We start from the raw sequence: 22,586 nt of genomic DNA, 5'->3' as shown, positions 1-22,586 counted from the left end.
CCTCCTAGTCTCCATCCAATCCTCACCATCTGCCAGAGATGCACTACAAGTGCACTGACCTGGACTTAACGCTTAATGTTGTATTGCTTGAGGGGCGTGAAACCATCCCAGTGCAATTTATAGGCTAGACAAGGCTTGGAGGAGCCACTGTGCATTTAGCCTTCAGACAAAGTCTGTCTACAAGCCCTGTAAATAGACCACAAATGCATCATAAAGCCTATGCCACTGTACTACACTGGCTATCAAATAAAGCATGACTTTATATCTATTGATAGAGGGAAAATCAGTTTAAGTATCTGTAAAGCATTCTCAGCAAAAAGGGTTTTGGATCATACTATTAAAAAATTATTAGACAGACAGTAAGAGCAACAGAACAGAATCAAGCTCTTGCTAGACTTGCCTAATGAGTTTCCCTGAGAAGGTTTTATATGAATCAGTGGCTCTTTTTACCAGAGAAAAACAGCAATTGATTACTTGTGGCGTCAAACGGAGCTCTCTGTAATGCACCAGGATAGCTGCCAAAAGGCACTTTCCATGAATATGGTAGAAAATGAAGTCTAAAGTCCATTTTCAAGTCAGTAAAAGCAGGTGCCTAACCTTTAGAAAATGCTGAAAACATTTCTACCTCAGGGTGTCAAAGTACTGTGTATATTTATTAAGTACATATAAATATACACACATGCATGTATATATTTAAGAGAAATATGTTTATATATTAACATATATATATATATATATATATATATATATATATATATATATGGTTTGTCCTTTACCTCCATGGTTCCTTTATAAACGTCCTCTGTGAGCACAACCCACAAACCCGTGTCAGTTTAAATCAACTCAAACTGTCATTTTCATTACCACCACAGTGCTAAAGAACTGTCCTGCAAGGTCCTCGCATAAGGGAGGGACAGGCCAGAGCAGGATAAGTGTGACTTTCACTGATGGCGACATAACTGAAAGTGTAAGACAAAGAGCTGCACAGTCATCTTTACTAGCACACTACAGCCTTGTGAGAAGGACAGGTGAGAGATGATTCCTGCTCCTCTAAACAAGAATAAATTGTGCTCCTGTTGAGATACAAATGTTGAGATATAAATGTACAACAAAGGCACAAAACCACCATCTGGAAATGGAGACAACTTGCAGTGGTTTGCTGAAGTTACAGCTTCAGATCCATGTGCAGTCTGGATCATACCGAGAAAGGGCACAAGAGTTGCATATATAAAAAAACGCAAAGTGCCATAAGGCACAGAAAAATGTATTATGCATGCAGGATCTCAGTGGTTCTGCAGAGACTCTGATCTAAACAGACATGTTTTTTTAATTATGAAGCCAGCAAACATGCATCTTCAAAGCCAAGCTTCATAATACCAGCTATGAATCACCAAACCCATGGAGGAACCACAAAACAAAACAGGTCATGTCTGTCAACTGAGGTAAGAAAAAAAAAAAAAAATAGGGCAAGGCCCCCCCCCCCCCCATGTTTTTAAATATTATTAATAGAAATAAGGTAAAATAAAATAGTTCACAGAACCATTAAAGGGTATTTTTTTGTAATTAAGGTGAAGTACAGTACTCTAGTGACAGTTTTCAGTTTTGCAATACATCAGAAGTTAAAAGACACTGAATTAAGCAGCTTACCTTCCCCCCTTTCTCCGTACCGAATAACTTTCCAAGCAAGTAAAGATAAAAGTTTAAAGAAAAGAGAAAAGAAAGTAGTGAGAAAAGCAAAAATAATAGGACAGGCTGTTTAGATGAAACACCAGAAAGAACAAACGAGAGAACAATGCTCACAGAAAATTAATAACCTGACATAAGTAAACCCAAGGGATAACAACTGCACAGCTATTAACGACAACATTTCCCCTTACTGTTCTCAGAAATTATGCCGTGTACACTTCCTTGAACTCTTAGTTTTTTTCACATGCTCTTTGCTAAGAGCCTGGAGTGTAGTTTAAAATGGTAACTCTTCGTGAGCTTTGTAGAAGCAGTTTATATTGAATCTAATTAGAGGCGGCTGCATTCTGGATTAAGGCACGCGATGTATTTCTTAGCGGTAAATGAATATGTATATGTTTCCTACCTTGTCAACACAGTCATCAAAGAAAGCAAGGCTTGCATCCTTATCGCTGACAAAAGAGCACTCTTCGATGAAACGACTGAACATCTGAGTCTTGGTCATGAGGGAGTAAAACTTTTGATGGGATCGATCGCGACTCTTCAAAAAGCCTGCAAAAAAGCCATATTGAAAGTCAAGGACATCAAGCGGAGAGTCTGAGAGGTGCCATTACAATAAAAAAAGTGGTTGCATTTCTTATTTGCTTACTATACTTCACGTCCACAGTTGTCCATTGCGATTAAACATTTAATCAGTCAAATTTAAGAGGGTGTGTCATGAATTACGTGATATTCACTGGACTGTCGTCATTGAGAAAGCTGTAGTGTACACAGTGTGAAAGATGCAACAGATTCTAACTCAGGGATTACATAAGAGGCTGCAGATGTGTTCTCAGACATTCTATTAATCATTGCAGTTTGTTGGACCTGTCAGGCATGTCTAATTTAAAATGGGGCTTTATCAAAATCGCCACAATAATTTCAAGCCTGATTTTAGCCAGACTCCACAGGCACAGGGCCAGATTTGAGCATTCTGAGCAGCTGCTGAGCTTCAGCATTGCACTAATGTATCACAGTGGACTCGCTGCATGTGGTTGGGTCAAAACAAGATTTTAATGCATTGTTTTTTCTGTTTTAACGCTGATGGGGCAACACTTTTATAGCTGTTCCTGACGTTCACAAACAACCTGATACATCGGGACAGGAGAAAAAGGATTCAAGCATCAAGTTCATCTTGGCTGTTTACCTTGCAAATCAAAGAGTGAACTGGAGTCAGTTGATTTTTCAGATGGTGCCTGTGTAATGGGCAAAAGGTATGAACGGTAGCCTTTCAATATGGCCGCCATGAAGCGCAGGAAAGCCTCCTGGATCTCCAGCTCCAAGGTTTCCAGACTTTTCCCACCACTGCCAGGTTCCCGCTCACTCATGAAGGCCTCCATCTGTACTTCTTCACGGCTCATCTGATAACCTGTGGAAGATCGATGCCTAAAGTACTATTTTTAAACTCCCATTCAAAAGTTTCGAGTCAGTAAGAGTTTTATTTATTTCCGTTTAAAATTTTTTAAACAACACATTCAAATTGTAGTCATATTTACCATAATTATTGTTTTAGTGTATGTCTGATCAAATCAATTTAGCCGTATAAAATTGCACTAAATTTTTCAATGGTAGAGTACAAGGCAACTTTCATACACAAGGAGAAATTTACTGATAATATCTCAGTAATGAAGATATAGTAGGCTCAATTTAAGATATGGGTGCGGTACATAAGCTCCTTTGACGTCACTTCAGAAAGGTCCGCAAAAAGATCATGGCTCTTTCTGTTATTAAACATCCACATCAACTGACACATAATGTTCTCAATAAAACATATGGGAACACAGTCACTTAGTGCAGAAACATACATCATTTTTATTACTGTTTACCTATAAATAACCTCACTCTTTAGGCCCAATTCTATGAGTTGGTACATTCCATACAGGACATTTTCGAGAACCAAAAACACATTGAATAATTGAGTTCAAAGACTAAACCATTAATCAGCTCTCATGTATCAGATAGTATCCCAGCAAGACTTTGTGCCTTACTTCGCCTCTATCCAGCCAATTGCTCTCGTCTCTAAATCTCATCACATCTGAAGGATGACTGGTTTTGCTCTTACTCAGTAAAGCATTCATAAAACATTGTTAGGTAATAAAAATGATACTGTCAGGGCCCAAAAGGACAGTAGAAGGCCAATAGGAATGGCACTTTCTGTGCAGTGAAGTGAACTAATATTGCCTTGAAAAGGACAGAAGATAAGTGAAATCTTTTCTTTTTTGACACCACAGTGACCCGCTCTCACTAACCCTCATCCAGTTGCTGGTGGAGACTGCTGAGGGTGTTGATCAGATGTTTACAGGCTTTTCTTGGCAGGATCTTCCAGGTCAGGGATCTGCGTTCTTCTTTGCTGAAACAGGCCACACACGTTTATCATTTGAGAGAGTAAACAGCGAAGGGAGTCCATGCCCGTATAACAACAAAACTGAGGGCTGCTTTATAGTCTCAATGTAGCTTTTACAAGGTCAGTAATCTTTAAGGTGAATACTGGCAAACAAACAACACAGGAGCATGTGTTCAACACATGGTGGTACCGAGGGTCCTATCTTTAATACAACATTCCTCACTGCTCATATATCTCCATCCTGATCTTTTAACCATCTGCATAAAGATATTACTTGGAATTTCACTTGAAAAATTTTTTGCTATTGCTTAAAATGTCTTATAAACATAAACACTATTCATATCACAAAGGACACCAATCATCACCTAAACTGGGAAATTAGTGTTTATTTTGTAAATTCATGTGGTAAAGGATGCCTTTATCTCAACAACATAGGTCAAAAAGGTCAGGAGAGGCTCTCATGGGAACTCAGAGCTATGTAGATGTTAAAAGGTCACTCACTGAGTTATAGTGTTGGTGTCCAGGTCCACACAGCTAATGTCCGTCGGTGGCTCATAGAGGTCAAAGTACCGTGAATCCACCCCTACAATGAAAGGGCATGGAGCACTGAGCACATCTGCCAGGGCCAGCGGGCAGAGAGGAATGTATGGGCAAGGCCAGTGGAAGGGAAAAATCATCTGTGGAACATGTAAAACAAGTTGAAACAAGACACAGCCAAAAGTGGGACAACAAGCAAAAGGAACTGATACTGTAAGAATCTTAAATTAGAAATTGCAAAGGCATGAGTGAAAATGAATAGTCTTCCACTCACCGACACCAGGGCCTCGGTAACGCTGGTAAGAACAGCTGGACGTAAGGAGTGAACTAGGATCTTATGTTCAGTCACAGCCAACACCAGCAGAGTCACTGCATTTTTTGGGCCGAGGTTCAACAGCAGTGTAGAGAGCCTTCCGCCACTGTGGGCAAAGAAAACAAGTGTGTAAACAACAATTACTCACTAAAAATAAAACCAAACAAAAAAACTAAACAAAAGCATACCACAACAAAGCAAAACAAAGCAAAACAAAGCAAAGCAAAGCAAAGCAAAGCAAAACAAAACAAAACAAAACAAAATAAAACAAAACACATAATCCAAACAAAGCACAAAAACACAAAGCAAAACATAAAAAGACATGATCATCTGCAATTAGATGAGCAATTGACCTGTGTCAATTGAGAAAAAATACAGAAAAAGGAGTCTCAACCCACTTTAAACATGCTATTAAGATATCACACTTAACCAGGTCCTTTTGAAGTATCATTTCCACACTTCATGGTTTGATCAGCATTCATCTGACATGGTCAGTGTATCTTGTGTCTGACTTACCTCAGAGGGAGTGGAGAGGAAACAGGCTGGCTCAGCATCAGGCTGTCATGTGGAGACAGCTGTGAAAAACAAGCACACAAACAAGCGGTCACAGTGAGATGAGGGCCAGGGTTGGCAGCTATTTGACTACACACAGTCATTTTGTTTTGACACCTTCAAGAAAGACGGTGTTCAAACAAAGGTGCCACGTGCACAAAACTCACCTGTACCAGGATACGTGGCCTTTGTGGGGAAGGGAAAGGAACCTTGTGCATGAAATGGGATATATGCCTAAGGACAAATAAAAAAATATTACTTTATAGTGGCCGCCAAATGTTTTTGGACTTTAAAATTTCAGCTCTAGCTTTGCAACCTCTAGAAATGTCTTTAGAAACTCACTTTTCAATGGGCAGAGTGTGTGGACCTGAGATGGAGTATCTGTAGAGGAAGGTCAGGAAGTTATGGAAAGCATCAAAAAAGGGCCAGTGAGAGAGAAGGCAGATGCTTTTGTTGGTGTGGACAGTCATGGATCCTAGGGGCCTGAGCCCGTTAGCCTGCAGACCCAGCTGAGATCGCTGCTTGTCAGTCAAATAGTCTTCTGGGTAGGGCTCATAGAACTGGATGGCGGCACCATAAACCTGAGAGCAAGAGACAGACTCATGAACACCTTCTAGGATTTGGGCTGGTTTACATTTTAGAGAACAAAAAATGCTGTCTTGATACCTGCATTACATTTCTAAAGTGCACAATGGTAACTATTTTAGCCTACTTAAAAGCAATCACCAACAGTATCTATTTCAAAACCGCTTCTCAAATCCACCCATTGAGAAAGTGATACGGAAGATTTATTTTTGCAGTCTTTTAGATAAGAGATATCTCAGCTTAGCCATGTTTCTTTGAAGCTGCTCACCTAAAATAATAAATTATACAATACTGCAGCACAAACAGCCTTGAGACGTGTTCAGCTGAGGAGAGTGAGCTGAGTGTACTGATGTGTTTGACATAATTGAGCTGACCCAAACAGCACTTTAGCAATGCATTATTAAACAGCCCAATTACACGTTAATCTTATTTTCGATTCTTTTCTGAGGCCCTTTATTCATGGGCAGTTTTGATATTCTGTCCACGCTGGTTTCTAGCTGCTTTAAATTCTTTGAACATTGCTAAACCAGACAAGACAATTTACCTTCTTGTGTGTCTGATTTTCAAAGAATTGTGGTGCTGCAGTGAAAGTCTAAATGTTTGTGTGTGTATTTGATGGTGCTCATGTGTGAATTTTCCTGTCTGTACCTTCTCTCCAGAGGCGCCTGTAAGAACAAATGTTGAAAAGACAGGAAGAGAATATTTGGTATGAGAGGGCCAGCACTCAATCGACGCTCCCATCGGCAGGCAAAACAGGGGCACGGATTCAGGCAAAGGAAAGGAATCATAATCCTCTTCTGGATATCTGGACAAAAGACCTGCACACACCCCATACAAACCCCCAATTAGGCTATATAGCTCCATCAAAGACAACAATTATTACTGATCCCACATCGTTTGCCCTGTAATTCATTAATTGACCCAGTCTTCCAAATGGCAAGCTAATCACAGACAGCGGTTAAAGCCTAGATCTTTTTGGTGCTGAGAGCACTGAGCTTAACAATGACATCTTGTTGTTCTTGCTACATGGGAGTATCAAGTTTAATTTATCTGCAGTCATATCCTACTGCTCTGATGTGTCTCTCGCTAAAGTATCCTCTCCCTCCTACTGTTCACTGCAAAAAACACGACAAAACATAAACTCTGAAAAACAACTCAAGGCGTAGTTACAATACCTGCTTTGAATGCAAGTGTGTTGGTTTTGGCCAAAGATTTTTTGTAGCACAGATACACAGAGGACCCCCACTGTGAAAGAAGGAAAAACAGAAATCAAGTTTAATTCAAATTTTATGATATGTAAGAAGTTGATCGTTGTGGTCTGATGTTATTATCCCACATGGAAAAAACCTATATAAACATATATGTTTCAATATAGGTTTTGATATAGGTTTTTAATATATGTGACATATATAAAATTGGCCGTTTTCCTATATTATATGTACATATATATACATATATGCACACATATATGAACATATATATGTACATATATGCACACATATATTTACACATATATGCACATATATGTACACATATATGTACATATATATATATATATATATATACACATACATATATATATATATATATATATATATATATATATATATATACACACATACATATATATACACATATATGCACACATATATGTACACATATATATGTGCATACATATACCTATATAGGTACATATATGCATGTATATATGCACCTATATGTTCACCTATAATAGTAAAATTAAAATCCATAGCTGCTAGGCAACATAAATAAAAGTCCAAAATGTAGAAATGTACATTATTTATTTACTCATGATCAATCAAATAGTACAAAACAAAAAATATAGTACAAGAACAAAAATGAGACAAAAAACCTGCTAGGCAACATAAATACAAGTCCAAAATATAGAAATGTACATTATGTATTTACAAGAACAAATAAGCCAAAAAACTGAACAGAAAAACAATTATCTTTATTATTCTTTGAAGGTCTGTCATAATGCGCCTCATCGCACAATTTTTTTAGCGGATAGGCATTTTCGTCCACACGGATCTGGCATTTTGGAAGAGTGAAACCGATGTTTTGAAACCGGGTCCCAGAGTGGATATATTTGAAAACGCCGCCTTTGCGTTTCGACTGGACGGCGAATCCGTACATTTTCTGAAAATATAACGTCATCAGCCCACGTCTCGCCCCTAGTCAAACACCACTACATCACGTAACAGCAACAAAAACATGAACAAACATTGAACGATTGTATTTTTTATTAACTAACATTAACACGGATTAATAAATGTATTGTTCCATGTTCGTTTGTGTACCACGCGCAAGGTTTATCAGCAAATCCATGTCTTCTCCGTTTTAAGTGTATCTCTGTGGCAGAATTACAGGGCCACATGCTGGTCTGGCATGTATACTACAACGTTTTCGTGTGGACGCGGATATTTCTTGAGACGAGGGAAAAAAAGATCGGGGGTCCGTCTCTGTGTGGACGTTCCGAAGAAGTAACGGGTACTTACGGTTATGGATAGAAATGTAGCGGAGTAAAGAGTACAATATTTGTATCTCAAATGTACTTGAGTAAAGTCATGAGTACTCCCCACAAAAGATACTCAAGTAAAGTACAGATCCCTCAAAATTGTACTTAAGTACTGTACTCAAGTAAATGTACTCCGTTACTGTCCGGCTCTGTATATCATGTTAATATATTGCCATAGTTAAATTCCATAACATGCCAATTACATGTGATACCAATTTCACGTGTTCGCACATACATAAGTTCTTGCATAATTTTTTTCGTTAATTCTTAGTTTTTGCCTTGATAATAGAAAATAAGAGCTAGGCATCATGTATGACAGTCAAAAATAAGATATGAGCTACAAAATGACCAGATCCTGCCATTAGCTATATAGAAGACATATCTTGTATGTATAGGGCTTATATGTGGATATGAAGAAGCAATACAGGAGACCTATATTTCCTGTATATGCACATATATGCACCTCAATTTTGCCTATATGTGGCATACATACGCATATATGCAGCATATATGCAGTATATATACAGCATTTATGCAGTATATATACGGCATATATGCAGCATATAAATATGCAGCATATATGCTACTCTTGGTAGATTGCGCTAGTCATAATGGAAATTATCTGGCTGCGTCTGTGTTCTTTAATGTGTGCATTGTTAGTACATCACTCGCAGAATTTTCCCCATCTGTGCTTTTATGGAATTGTGCTCTAATGCTAATTTGCCCTGTTTAGTAAATCTGGCCCTAAATCTCTACATTTTAATGCAGTTCAATTCTGCCTAGAGTTTAAACAAGGTTGCTTGGTTAGCAGGGCTTCCATGGACAACCAGCATTGCTAGAAAAAACCATCACTGTCAACCAGTTTTCCTCCATCTAAACTGCTGGTTATTTGAACAGGATAGGGTGACTGTTGTGCTCACCATACTGCTGTTGAGATTCTTGTCCACCTTGCAGAAAGCATGTGGTGGTGTCTCTCCCTTGCTGGGAATAATGACACAGATGTCTGTGACAGCCAGCGTGGCATTAGACTGATTCTCAGAGGCACGCCGATATGTGATGTAGATCCTTTGGGAGGAGGAGCTACTGATATTAGCGGGGCGGCCAGAGGGTGTGGTCTGTACAATTTGACAGTCCGGCTTCAGTTTCTCCTTCCACTCAAAGAGGACTCTAAGAATCATGAAACAAAGGACATGAGGATAGTCAACGTTCTGCACAAACACAACGGGTTCCAAAACCGACTGAGCTGCCTCACTGTCTACTGCCTACATTAGTAGCTACCTTAAAAGACAGCATCCTAAATTGTACCTTATGAATTAGTGATTTTGAAAGCAGCTCCATCAATAAGCATTTGGCAAGAAGCATCAGAGACATGACTCACTTACTGCTGATTCCAGTAAAATTGAGTTTTAGCATGTTGCTAAAATAATTATGATGTTCGAATAAGCAAATTATATAGAATTAAATATTCAATTTTAAGAGTGTAGATTTAACTTTTTGTCTTCAAGTTCTATATTTAGCTTTTTTTCTTGATACCTTCTAATATATATATAAAAAAATTGGGTATATTTATAGTCAACATCTTCATCTTCATCTGCAGAGTGTGTCGCATGGAAAAGAACAAAACTTTTAGCAACTGTGTAGAACAGACTTTGCTTCAGGAGCATAACTTAAAATGCTTTCTAAATAGGCAGCTTACTAGGTTTTGGTACAGCCATATCTGAAGTTTAGATGTCCTACCCCAGGTCTGTGAGCGGTGGTTTGTCTCTGCCTCTCCTATAGCAGAGGAAGATCTGTGGCCCCATGAGGCTTCCTCCATTCAGTTCGGCAGGAAGTCCAGAGGGGGTGCATTCAATGCAGGTATACCCTCGAGGTACTTCCTCCCCTAGGGAGCGAATCACCACAGCCACATCAGTGATGGGTGCCTTGAGCTGGGCTGAACTCCTAAGGCCACCATCCTCAGGGTGGACATCTTCCTCAAGGGGCTTAGATGAGTCGGTGAGTCCTGCCACCACAAAGTAGTCTGCTACACGAAGGCTTTTGTCTTCCATCTTCGATCATCCCCATAAAACGAGGACTGTATATGCTGGGAACAAGAGAGCAATGTGAATAGAGTGAGCACATGAAGAAAGGGGAAACTGCAGCCTAGTTGCTTAATAATGCCAGGTGTTCAGATTCGAACATCTTCACAAATGAAAAAATCCTTCTTTAAACCAGGAGGGATTGAAAAGAAAAAAACAATCAGAATATGCAGTACGAGTTATACAACACTCCTAGGAAATACCATTTTTACTCTGGTTACATTTGCTCCCTTATGGGCTTAGAAAAGGATATGACCATTACATATCCACAGATGCAGAGAACAACCTCGTACAACAGTCTTTGTGAGAAATATAAACTGGACAGACGGAAGCAATTACCAGTTCCTGCTGGGGATAAAGGAATATGTCCTATTGTGCTTTTGAATCATGAGTCATAAGAGTTTGTACCTGCTGAGCACTTAGCACTGGAAGGAAGAAAAAAATTTACTTAAAAAGGTCAGACAACAAAGGGAATTCCTTCTGTCTGCATCAATGTGAAGTTTGTCACCATAAGCCTCACTAATACCATAACCACTGATATCTTAATTAGAGGTTCCCTTCTCTTTCAGAAGAGGCCTGGGGCTTTTACAGCACTCAAGTTGGCACATGTCCTCACTCTGAGTCATTACGAGTGACTGATGTTCACATGGCTTCATAGCACCAAAAATAGCATGGTACCTGCTAGTAGACTGTAGGTCCAGTTTTATCTTTCTGTAGAGGTCATGCAGTCCCAAAAAATGACTGAAACCTAAATCTAGGGTTGTAATGTTTCTCTGTGTAATATGTATGTATAATATTTGTATAATTTGTGTTTTAAAATCTGACTTTTTAGCAGCCATTACTCTAGTCTTCAATGTCACATGATCCTTCAGAAATCATTTTAATGTGCTGATTTTCTACTCAAGAAACATGTTTAATTATTATAATACTGAAAACAGTTGTGCTGCTTAAGATTTCTGTGGAAAGCAACCAAGATAAATGTTTTTCAGGATTCCTAGATGAATACCCTTGTGAAAAAAATGTACTAGGTTCACTAAAAATAAATGTACATATTTATGTGCCTAATAAAAATACCCTGCAATTGTACTTTTTGTATATAAAGTCTGCTTAATTGGAACAACTAATTTGGAACAACTAACAACTAAAATAATGCACATTAATTTAGCTGAAGTAGTGCTAAGGTCCAACTAAAGATATAGCTATAAATAAATATGTCTGTGCTAAAGTGAAATTATTGCAAGTATACTTCAGATATTGAAAATATCTTGCATTGAAAGACTCATATTGTACAGAGATCAAGCAATCCTTATTAATAGTGATATTTAAACACATTTTAGGGATAATATTAAGAAATGTGCAACAAAGAAATACTCCAAATAAAGTTTAATTATAATTTTATATCAGTCAGTCTAATGTGATATGTCGATAAATATGTTAATGTAGTCTTTTTTCCCCTGATCAAATATTGAACTGTACCAAAAATCATGAACATAGAAATTTAAACCATTACACGCCTAGTACCATCATCATTACAGTGGACACCATCTGGGCCAATGGCTTCTCTGTGATTTACAGTAATGGCCAACAGAGTCATGGGACATGGCTTAAGAGCTCAGGAATTGAAACTGACCTATTGACTAGTTCATTTGATATAACGATGTGTCGAAGTAAAGACGTTTTTCTTTTAAGGAACCAGTGACACTGATGGTGTGAAACGGGAAGTTGGAAATGGTGGAAATGGTGACAAGTCATCGGCAGATTTCAAGATCCTGGTTAGATGCTGAGAATAAATTCAGGCCTTAGAACTCTAATCCTTCTCATCCATATAAACCTTTGGGCTTTGAAGGAGGGGACTCTAGAACACTCTCTCTGTCCCTTGTCCAACAACATTGACAAAGTCACTGATGCACACTTTGTTCCAGATGTCTCTCCTATAGCTGATTTCACATATTGTGCTCAACAACATCACACAAAGCAAACATAAATCCATCAGTCTACTTGCAGAAACAATCAAACCTCTCAAGATCCGATCACAGACATACACAACAGAAAGTCCACCAAACAGACACAAAGTGAGAAGAAAACGTAGCAGATGTGTCACTGTCACAGTGTCTGGGTTGTGTTCCCTGGGTTCCCACTAGGTGTCCTCAGTTCCCACGGTGTTTATCATATTATCACTTCCTGTCTCCTTATTTGGTCACCTTCCTCCTTGTTTAGTTAATTGATTGTTTCCCCACCTGTCTCCTGTTTCCCCATATCCTTTTGTGTATTTATACCTGGTCTGTCTGAGTCTTAGTGACGGAGTCCTTGTTTAATGTTAAATGTTAATTCATGTCCGTCAATGCCTTGCCTTGCCTTGCCTTGCCTTGCCTTGCCTTGCCTTGCCTTGCCTTGCCTTGCCTTGCCTTGCCTTGCCTTGCCTTGTTTATGTTATGTTTGGATTTACCGGTTTTGACCCTGCCTGGACTGTTTAACCCTTTGGATTTGCCCTTTAATAAAGTCACATACCTGCACTTGGTTCTCTCTCCTGTGTTCTCTGTAACACCGATCGTGACAGAAGGACTCCGTCACAGTAAGAACCAGCGGTATGTCTGCCTATGTCTCATCCCCAGCCATAGAGCGGTAGAATGACGGTTTTGAGGGAACTCGCCTGGTGGTTTTCCGGGGGACCAGGGGAGGTCGCCGAGGAGGGAGTGGTCGAGAGGAGACCCAGCATCACTCTCAACCATGGCCTCCCTTCGACCCGGGTCTCGTGTGGGATGGATCAGAGCCACCGTCTCACCATGGCGGACGGAGAGGGGAGAGGAAGCGCACGTCCGCCACGGTGGCGCCACTGCCCATGATTGCCGCGAGTCCAGCGCCACGGTGCAAGATGGCCGCCAGCTCAGCGCCAATGCCCAAGAAGGCCGCTGACTCATTCTTGGATTATTTCGCTACGCTGTCCAAGATTCTAGAGATTCCCAAGACGGTCAACGTCAGGGCTGCTGAGCCAGCGCCTCAGCACAAGATGGCCGCCAGCCCAGCGCCACAGCACAAGATGGCTGCCAGCCCAGCGCCACAGCACAAGATGGCTGCCAGCCCAGCGCCACAGCACAAGATGGCTGCCAGCCCAGCGCCACAGCACAAGATGGCTGCCAGCCCAGCGCCACAGCACAAGATGGCTGCCAGCCCAGCGCCACAGCACAAGATGGCTGCCAGCCCAGCGCCACAGCACAAGATGGCTGCCAGTCCAGAGCCACAGCACAAGATGGCTGCCAGTCCAGAGCCACAGCACAAGATGGCTGCCAGTCCAGAGCCACAGCACAAGATGGCTGCCAGTCCAGAGCCACAGCACAAGATGGCTGCCAGTCCAGAGCCACAGCACAAGATGGCTGCCAGTCCAGAGCCACAGCACAAGATGGCTGCCAGTCCAGAGCCACAGCACAAGATGGCCGCCAGCCCAGAGCCACAGCACAAGATGGCCGCCAGCCCAGCGCCACAGTACAAGATGGCCGCCAGCTTGGAGCCACAGCACAACATGGCCGACTCAACGCCTGAGTCTCCAGACAAGGTGTCACCGACTCGCCATCATAGAGGGCGGAGGAGGAGGAGACAGGCGTCTACCGTTCCTCAAAGCCCAGAGGACGTTCCCGAGGCGGTGCCCGATGCTGGCCGAGGCGGTGCCCGATGCCGTTCCGGAGGCCGAGGCGGTGCCCGATGCCGTTCCGGAGGCCGATGCTGTTCCGGAGGCCGAGGCGGTGCCCGATGCCGTGCCGGAGGCCGATGCTGTTCCGGAGGCCGAGGCGGTGCCCGATGCCGTGCCGGAGGCCGATGCCGTTCCGGAGGCCGAGGCGGTGCCCGATGCCGTTCCGGAGGCCGAGGCGGTGCCCGATGCCGTTCCGGAGGCCGAGGCGGTGCCCGATGCCGTTCCGGAGGCCGAGGCGGTGCCCGATGGTGGTGCCCGATGCCGTTCCGGAGGCCGAGGCGGTGCCCGATGCCGTTCCGGTGGCCGAGGCGGTGCCCGATGCCGTTCCGGAGGCCGAGGCGGTGCCCGATGCCGTTCCGGAGGCCGATGCCGTTCCGGAGGCCGAGGCGGTGCCCGATGCCGTTCCGGAGGCCGAGGCGGTGCCCGATGCCGTTCCGGAGGCCGAGGCGGTGCCCGATGCCGAGGCGGTGCCCGATGCTGTTCCAGAGGCCGAGGCGGTGCCCGTTCCCGATGCGGTGCCCGAGGCCACTCCCGATGCGGTGCCCGAGACCGGTCTAGAGTCAGGGCTAGTTCCAGTTGACCCTCCAGAGTCGAGTCAGATCCTCGTGGACCTTTCAGAGTCAGGTCAAGTCACTGGGTGGCCTTCTGCTCCGCCCTGTTGGACTCCGGCATTGACCACAGGGGCGTGGTGGTCATCTGCTCCGCCCTGGGGGGCTTCCGCTCTGACCACACGGACATGGTGGTCTTCTGCTCCGCCCTGGGGGGCGCTTGCCCTGACTACACGGTTGTGGTGGTCTTCCGCTCCGCCCTGGGGGACTCTGGCGTCGACCACGAGGACGTGGTGGTCCTCTGCTCCGCCCTGGGGGGCTTCTGCTCTGACCACACGGACATGGTGGTCTTCTGCTCCGCCCTGGGGGGCGCTTGCCCTGACTACACGGTTGTGGTGGTCTTCCGCTCCGCCCTGGGGGACTCTGGCGTCGACCACGAGGACGTGGTGGTCCTCTGCTCCGCCCTGGGGGGCTTCTGCTCTGACCACACGGACATGGTGGTCTTCTGCTCCGCCCTGGGGGGCGCTTGCCCTGACTACACGGTTGTGGTGGTCTTCCGCTCCGCCCTGGAGGACTCTGGCCTTGACCACAAGGGTGTGGTGGTCGTCTGCTCCGCCCTGGGGGGCTTCATGTTGTTTTTTCCTTTTGTTTTTGTGTTAATGTCTGTCCCTGTTCCTTTCTGTTAGTCTGGCCCTCCGTCCCTCTCCCTGAACCTCCTCCGGTCCTCCTCCCTCCTGGTCTTTCTGTGTTGTGTTTACATTCTGGTGCCTTTTCCCCATGTTTTTCTTTTCTGGCCCTCCGTCCCTCCCCCTGAGCCTCCACCTGTCCGCCTCCCTCCTGGTCTCTGTTTTGTGTCTGTCTTGGAGCGTCTGGGAGCCACTCCGTAGAAGGGGGGTACTGTCACAGTGTCTGGGTTGTGTTCCCTGGGTTCCCACTAGGTGTCCTCAGTTCCCACGGTGTTTATCATATTATCACTTCCTGTCTCCTTATTTGGTCACCTTCCTCCTTGTTTAGTTAATTGATTGTTTCCCCACCTGTCTCCTGTTTCCCCATATCCTTTTGTGTATTTATACCTGGTCTGTCTGAGTCTTAGTGATGGAGTCCTTGTTTAATGTTAATTCATGTCCGTCAATGCCTTGCCTTGCCTTGCCTTGCCTTGTTTATGTTATGTTTGGATTTACCGGTTTTGACCCTGCCTGGACTGTTTAACCCTTTGGATTTGCCCTTTAATAAAGTCACATACCTGCACTTGGTTCTCTCTCCTGTGTTCTCTGTAACACCGATCGTGACAGTCATGTTACGTGAGAGATTTAGGATTATATATAGACATAATCTCTCGGTCCAACAACCACGCTATCCGCAGAGGCTGGCTGTGCCCTCTCTACCATCAGAAGAGAAAAATGATAATCCTCACCATGGCAACCATGAAGAAAAGCCAGCAAATATTCATCATTCGACTTTAAAATGTAATGGGGGAGAGAAAAATACTTACATAAAACTATTAAAAATGAGTCACAGAGCAGAAAGCTGACTCTTTTGGTAGAAATAATGATGCAGTAATGAGGACTTCACAATCTCACATCAACAGTTCAATAACAACTGTTGGGAGGAAAGGAAACAGCATAACCCGACAGGTTAGAGAGAAATTCTAGGCAAATTTGGAGAAACATGCAGAGAATTATATTGTTATTATTATATTGTAATAAGGCATACTGCGCACTGGAAAGCCCTGAGGCAGATTTCATTGTTTTGTGATGCAATAATAGAGACTCTTGCACTGACTCAACACTTTTCCTTTCAACTCATAGGAAGTCACTTCTTTATTGTGAAACACCATGGTAACGTCAATGAGGGACTCAAAAACGCCCGGAAGTGCGTTGGTAAAGGCACTTTCATCAGACAAATCAACATGGGTCCTACGCAGCGGAAATCCTGGCATGGAGAAACCATGAAAGAAAATGACACTTAATGAAACTCCTTTACTTCCCTGATCTCGGACCGACTTGATACTTGTCTTTCCAAAGAACAGGAGTAAGAGATCGATGGTTCCCTTTTCCAGTTTAAATGACTGGACAGTTTCAGTACACACAGTACAGAAACCACTACGCAATGAATGATGCCACCGAATATGAAAACAGATTCAGATAATGGACATAAATCTGAGAGTTGCAGGCTGGGAGTGTATTCATGATGTGATCTAGGATTAGCACTCAAAGTCCTGGCCCATTATCAAAAAAGTAATGCATTATTACATTACATAAAATCTATGGAATAAAAACTGTCCAAACAAAGACACTTAAATTATTTAAAAACGATAAATGTAATGTTCATCAAATGCTAAACAGTATTCGCATCCATTAATTCGTTTTTAAAATGGCTTCTTTTTGTGTTATCCAAATATCCATAGTTAAAGCTGCATAAAGAACTTCAGAAACTCCAAAAGATCATGTGTTGTAAATAAATAATAAAGGGAGTAATATAAAAATATATAAAAATGATAACATAAAAAAAGCGGGAAAAATATAGTAGTAGCCCAAACAAAACACCCACAGCATAACAAACACCATTTTCTAATAATTTCATTTTAGTACTGCTGTGGGAAGCATGCTTTTGACATGATAAGCCTTGCCCTTCTTTCACCAACCTGTGTCGTGTAAGAGCCACAGGATAAGCCAATTTAACAGCCTCCCCATAAAAACAAGCCTGATCTTATCCAGCTGTGCTGGAGCCATGGGCTGTGGTCCTGCATAAGGGCTCCATGGACCAACAGGCTGCACAGCTCTGGGACAGCAGGGAGGCCTGGAGGAAAACACAAGAAGGGGGAACTAATGCAGCACATTTGGACGAGCATCTGGTCCTGCTTAAGACATGGGGCGGACATTTGATTCCTTTGCACCATGCCGGGAAACAAGCAGACATCTGCATACTTTGGATAGGGGGAAGTAGGCAAGCTATTTCTATGTGGAAATGTTTTGTCAGGAAGACTTTACTGAGGTACAGGACAGGCAGGGTTTCTTTTCTCTTTAAAGTTCCAACTCAACTCTATCTACTACAACTTTTGGGTTAAAAGACACTTATAAAGTAATGCATTTATTCAACCTATTGTCAAGAGACAAATTCTGGCAAACATCTGGAGTTTTGAAACAAGTTTTGCCCATGCAGGATTTCCAAAGTGGATGAGAAGATGAAAACAACCAAGAGGCTTATTAGTGAAAATGTTTCAACAGATGTTTCCCTTTAATGTAACATTAACTGTAATGTCATGATACATTTTAAAGGAACGCCCAACCAAACTAAAAGCATGCATTGCTGAAGCTTGTTAAGCACAGACTGTTAAACTTAAAATATATAAATTACAGTTGAGCGATGACGAAATGCAATAAACCGGTAAAACTGGTGCGATGTATCATATTTAAAAAAATCATATTCATGCTTAAATGAATTTAAAGAAACACTAGCAAATACCGAACTTCAACATGAAGACATGCTCATGAATCCATTGCAATTTTTTTCTGAATTAAGATACATATCACATCCAACTCTGAATCCTGGATCAAAGCCAAATCTCCACAATACATGATGGATGCTTTGAGAAATCTTCCTTAACCTCTCTGAAATAACTTTCAAATTTTTCATGCTTTGCTCAAGTAGGCTTTCTTTCAAACAACTACAGCGTCACATTATCACATCAGACAAAATCTCTGTCTTTGTAACTCTTCTGATCTGTATTTGAGTGTTGCACCCTGCTGAGTAGCTATACCAAAGGATTTAACCCACATATTCAGAATTGGGAGGACATAATGTACACATTTACAAACAAGTCATAAAAAATACACAAGTCAACCACTTATCTACATATTGATAGCACAGATTCTGGCCCTGCAGACCATATCAAACCAGTACTGACATTAATCCTCTTTTCCATTATAGATCCATTTTAATTGCCAGTAAAGACAGAACATTGCATACTAATAAACAAACATAAAAAAAATGCGGTGAAATAAATATGAAGGTGAGACTGACTGCATCCAGATTCCAGACACCTGGGCTGGGTCAGTCTTACAATAACTCATAAATCATAAGGGTCATGTAATTTACATCCGATGCTCAAAATCCTGAATTATACTAATAGAAACATATTTCTAATAAGCTTCACCGATAAATGGTGTAAGGGATGACTATCATCACATAGTATGTAAATCCACGATCAGAATCAAAACAAGCGCACAGTTACCTACGCGTGATGACAGCAGTCACTCCATCCCCGGCCAGTCTTATATATTTACATCATATATTGACTTAAACGCTTCATACTTATCATCTATTCACTATTTTAACGTGAACAATTCCTAACAGAAAGCTAATAAATGTTCGTAACCAATAAATAGAAACGAGCATAGCGCACTCACTGTTTCAGTAGGACGACGATTCAGAGGACACGCTCATTGAAACACGCACCGTTATTCTGATTATTAATCACGGGACTGAAGAAGGCCTTTATGTATTTCCTTCCATTTTCATCAGACAAATAAATTATTCCTCTATCACGTATAAATATTCCCTCCGGAAGGGCTGTGTCTCATCTCGACACGCTTTCAGAGATGCGCTCAGCTCCAGGCTCGCGCAAGCGCTTATTAAAACCTACCACCGGGGCACGTGACTGCCAGCAAGCCGTGACGTCAGCTGAACATTCCGGGGACCGCCGCTGATTTAATGTGGGGGCGTCCCGACAGGTAGTCCATATAAAGACTGTGGCGCTGAATGTTATTGACAGAATGTGTTTGAAAGTGTTGGACTTGGAAGTTGGATTTAAAGACACAGTCCGTGATAAATGACAAGCACAAAAAGCCTTTGAATTATATGAGAGGTACAAACGAAAAAAGTAGTTTGAATAACGCAAATAATTAATACAAATATAAAAGTACCTTTTAGGAATTAGTTCAAATTTAATTTTTAAGTTTTTTTTATATGAATTTTAGTTGCAGTTTTGGTAATATTGTTGTGTTTTTGTTATTGTTATTAGTTTATTAATATGTCTGTTTTTAAAATGTCTTATTTCAGTTTTATTTATTTTAGTAGGCCTACATTAAGCTGTGCTACATCCTTTAACCTATTCATTGGCATTAAAGTTAAATAAAATAATTAACTAATTAACTACACATAGGAGACTGATAAAAATGCTGATTTTAGAAAAAAAAATCCAAATGGCACTTAATTATACATACATATATATATATATATATATATATATATATATATATATATATATATATATATATGTATATATATATACATACATACACAGACACACACACACATATATACAGGTGTATCTATCCAGTATCTCAAAAAAAAAAAAAGTTAAAGTTCTTTAAAGTATGTTAATTTATGCACTCAATAATTGGCTGGGGCTCTTTTAATACAAACTCCAGCATCAGTGAGTTGTGGGATGGAAGCGATCAGCCTGTGGCACTGCTGAGGTATTACTGAGCCTGTATTGTTGGATCGACTCTTTCTCTTATTTCTGTTTTATATTTCTCTTGAAAATATCACATATTTTCCAAATGAGTTTTAGGTCAGGCATGTTGGCTGGCCAATCAAGCACAGTAATATCATGGTCATCAAACCCCTTGGAAGTGGTTTTTGCACTGTGGGCAGGTGACAAGTCCTGCTGGAAAATGAAATCAGCATCTCCATAAAGTTTCTCAGCAGATGGAAGCATAAAGTGCTCCAAAATCTCCTGGTAAATGACTGGATTGACTTTGGACTTGATGAAACACAATGGACCAACACCAGCAGACACGGCTCCCCAAATTATCACTTACTTCAGAAACTTCACATTAGACTTCAAGCAGCTTGGATTCTGTGCCTCTCCAGTCTTCCTCTAGACTCCAGACCTTGATTTCAAAATGAAATGCAAAATTTACTTTAATCTGAAAAGAGGACTTTGGACCACTGAGCAACAGTCCAGTTCTTATTTGTTACGATCGGAACCCAGGGAAACACAGGAGACGAGAGAACCAAACGCAGTGTGGGTTTTAATGGGTAATCCAAATCAGAATCCAACAAGCAGGGGTCAAAACCAGAAATCAATCCAAAACAAACAAAAACAGGGAAGGAACAGGAATAGGAGATGGAACAGGAATGAGAAACTCGGAAGACGAGGAAACTTGGAAGGCGAGGAAACTGGGTGACGGAAAGAAAGGACGCCATGAAAACAAACAGAAAAAGACCGGTTAATATAGGCAGGGTAATGACTATCAAGTGAAGACACCTGAGTGCAATTAACAGGAGTGCAATTACTGTGATGAAGGGAGAAGGCTTTGTGGGAATTGTAGTGCCTGCGGTGAGGTGCCTATGGGGAAGTGAGACCACTAGTGGAGGCCCAGGGAAACAGAGACCAGACAGCGTGACATTACCCCTACCTCCACGGAGCAGCTACCAGATGCTCCACCTGAACACAAGAACAGACCAAGGAACACAGAGACCAGGAGGGAGGTGGAGCGGCGGAGGATCAGGGGGAGGGATGGAGGGCCAGGTAATAGGGGAAACAGAGACAAGAAGTAAAAAAAAAAAAAAAAATCAGGGAGCCCAGGAGGGAGGTGGACCGGCGGAGGATCAGGGGCAGGGACGGAGGGCCAGGTCCATAGAGGGAAACAGAGAGAAGAAGAGCAAAAAACAAAAACAAGGAGACCAGGAGGGAGGTGGACCGGCGGAGGATCAGGGGGAGGGACGGAGGGCCAGGTCCATAGAGGGAGACAGAGAGAAAACCAAAAAAAAAACTAAAACAAAACAACAAAACACAAGTCCAGGAAGGAACATAATGTTCAGTGGCCCAGGGCCGAGCCCACAGGGCAGGAATCCAGAGAGGAGCAAGGTGGAATTGGAGCCATGCGGTCGAGACAGAAGCCCACCAGGGCGGCGCAGAAGACCACCACATCCTTGCGGTCGAGACAGAAGCCCACCAGGGTGGCGCAGAAGACCACCATATCCTTGCAGTCGAGGCAGAAGCCCACCAAGGCGGCGCAGAAGACCACCACATCCGTACGGTCGAGACAGAAGCCCACTAGGGCGGCGCAGAAGACCACCACATCTGTGCGGTCAAGACAGAAGCCCACCAGGGCGGCGCAGAAGACCACCACATCCGTCCGGTCGAGACAGAAGCCCACCAGGGCGGCGCAGAAATCACCACATCCGTGCGGTCGAGACAGAAGCCCACCAGGGCGGCGCGGAAGACCACCACATCCGTGCGGTTGAGACAGAAGCCCACCAGGGCAGCGCAGAAGACCACCACAGCCGTGTGGTCGAGACAGAAGCCCACCCGGGCGTTGCAGAAGACCCCCACAGTGGGGTCGATGACACAGGAGAGCAAGTCTGGTTAGGCAAGTCTGAAACAGAGAACATGAACAAGTTAAGGGTGGCCTCCGTTGCCACGACAGGATCAGTCGAGCGCTCAGAGAGTTCGGCTGAGACGTGACGAGGCTCTGGAAGTTCCACAGAGACGAGGAGAGGCTCTGGTAGTTCAGCCGAGACGTGGAGAGGCTCTAGTAGTTCAGCAGAGACGTGGAGAGACTCTGGTAGTTCAGAGACGTGGAGAGGCTCTGGTAGTTCAGCAGAGGCATGGAGAAGCTCTGGTAGTTCAGCAGAGATGCGGAGAGGCTCTAGTAGTTCAGCAGAGACGTG

General features: G+C 42.8%; 1 protein-coding gene across 2 annotated transcripts in view; it reads right to left on the bottom strand.

Moving 5' to 3' along the window:
• The window catches only part of LOC132101528 (C-myc promoter-binding protein-like), a 34,230-nt gene extending 14,705 nt beyond the window's left edge, over positions 1-19,525 (bottom strand). The window contains exons 1-14 of one of the 2 annotated variants that reach the window (XM_059506561.1): positions 19,313-19,525; positions 10,330-10,675; positions 9,513-9,759; positions 7,229-7,298; positions 6,702-6,871; positions 5,811-6,049; positions 5,636-5,702; positions 5,433-5,491; positions 4,878-5,022; positions 4,568-4,743; positions 3,972-4,072; positions 2,870-3,091; positions 2,090-2,235; positions 1,648-1,674 (exon numbers count right to left, since the gene is read on the bottom strand). In XM_059506561.1, coding sequence (XP_059362544.1) covers positions 1,648-1,674; positions 2,090-2,235; positions 2,870-3,091; positions 3,972-4,072; positions 4,568-4,743; positions 4,878-5,022; positions 5,433-5,491; positions 5,636-5,702; positions 5,811-6,049; positions 6,702-6,871; positions 7,229-7,298; positions 9,513-9,759; positions 10,330-10,640 — 1,980 coding nt within the window. In that variant the 5' untranslated portion in view covers positions 10,641-10,675; positions 19,313-19,525. The remainder of the gene's footprint in view (positions 1-1,647; positions 1,675-2,089; positions 2,236-2,869; positions 3,092-3,971; positions 4,073-4,567; positions 4,744-4,877; positions 5,023-5,432; positions 5,492-5,635; positions 5,703-5,810; positions 6,050-6,701; positions 6,872-7,228; positions 7,299-9,512; positions 9,760-10,329; positions 10,676-19,312) is intronic. The other variant, XM_059506562.1, reaches the window with a different exon arrangement.
• Positions 19,526-22,586: the final 3,061 nt, after the last annotated feature.

The sequence above is a fragment of the Carassius carassius genome, chromosome 23 (genome assembly GCF_963082965.1).
Source record: "Carassius carassius chromosome 23, fCarCar2.1, whole genome shotgun sequence".
Classification (NCBI taxonomy): Eukaryota; Metazoa; Chordata; class Actinopteri; order Cypriniformes; family Cyprinidae; genus Carassius; species Carassius carassius.
This window is presented reverse-complemented; position numbering and strand designations above follow the sequence as displayed.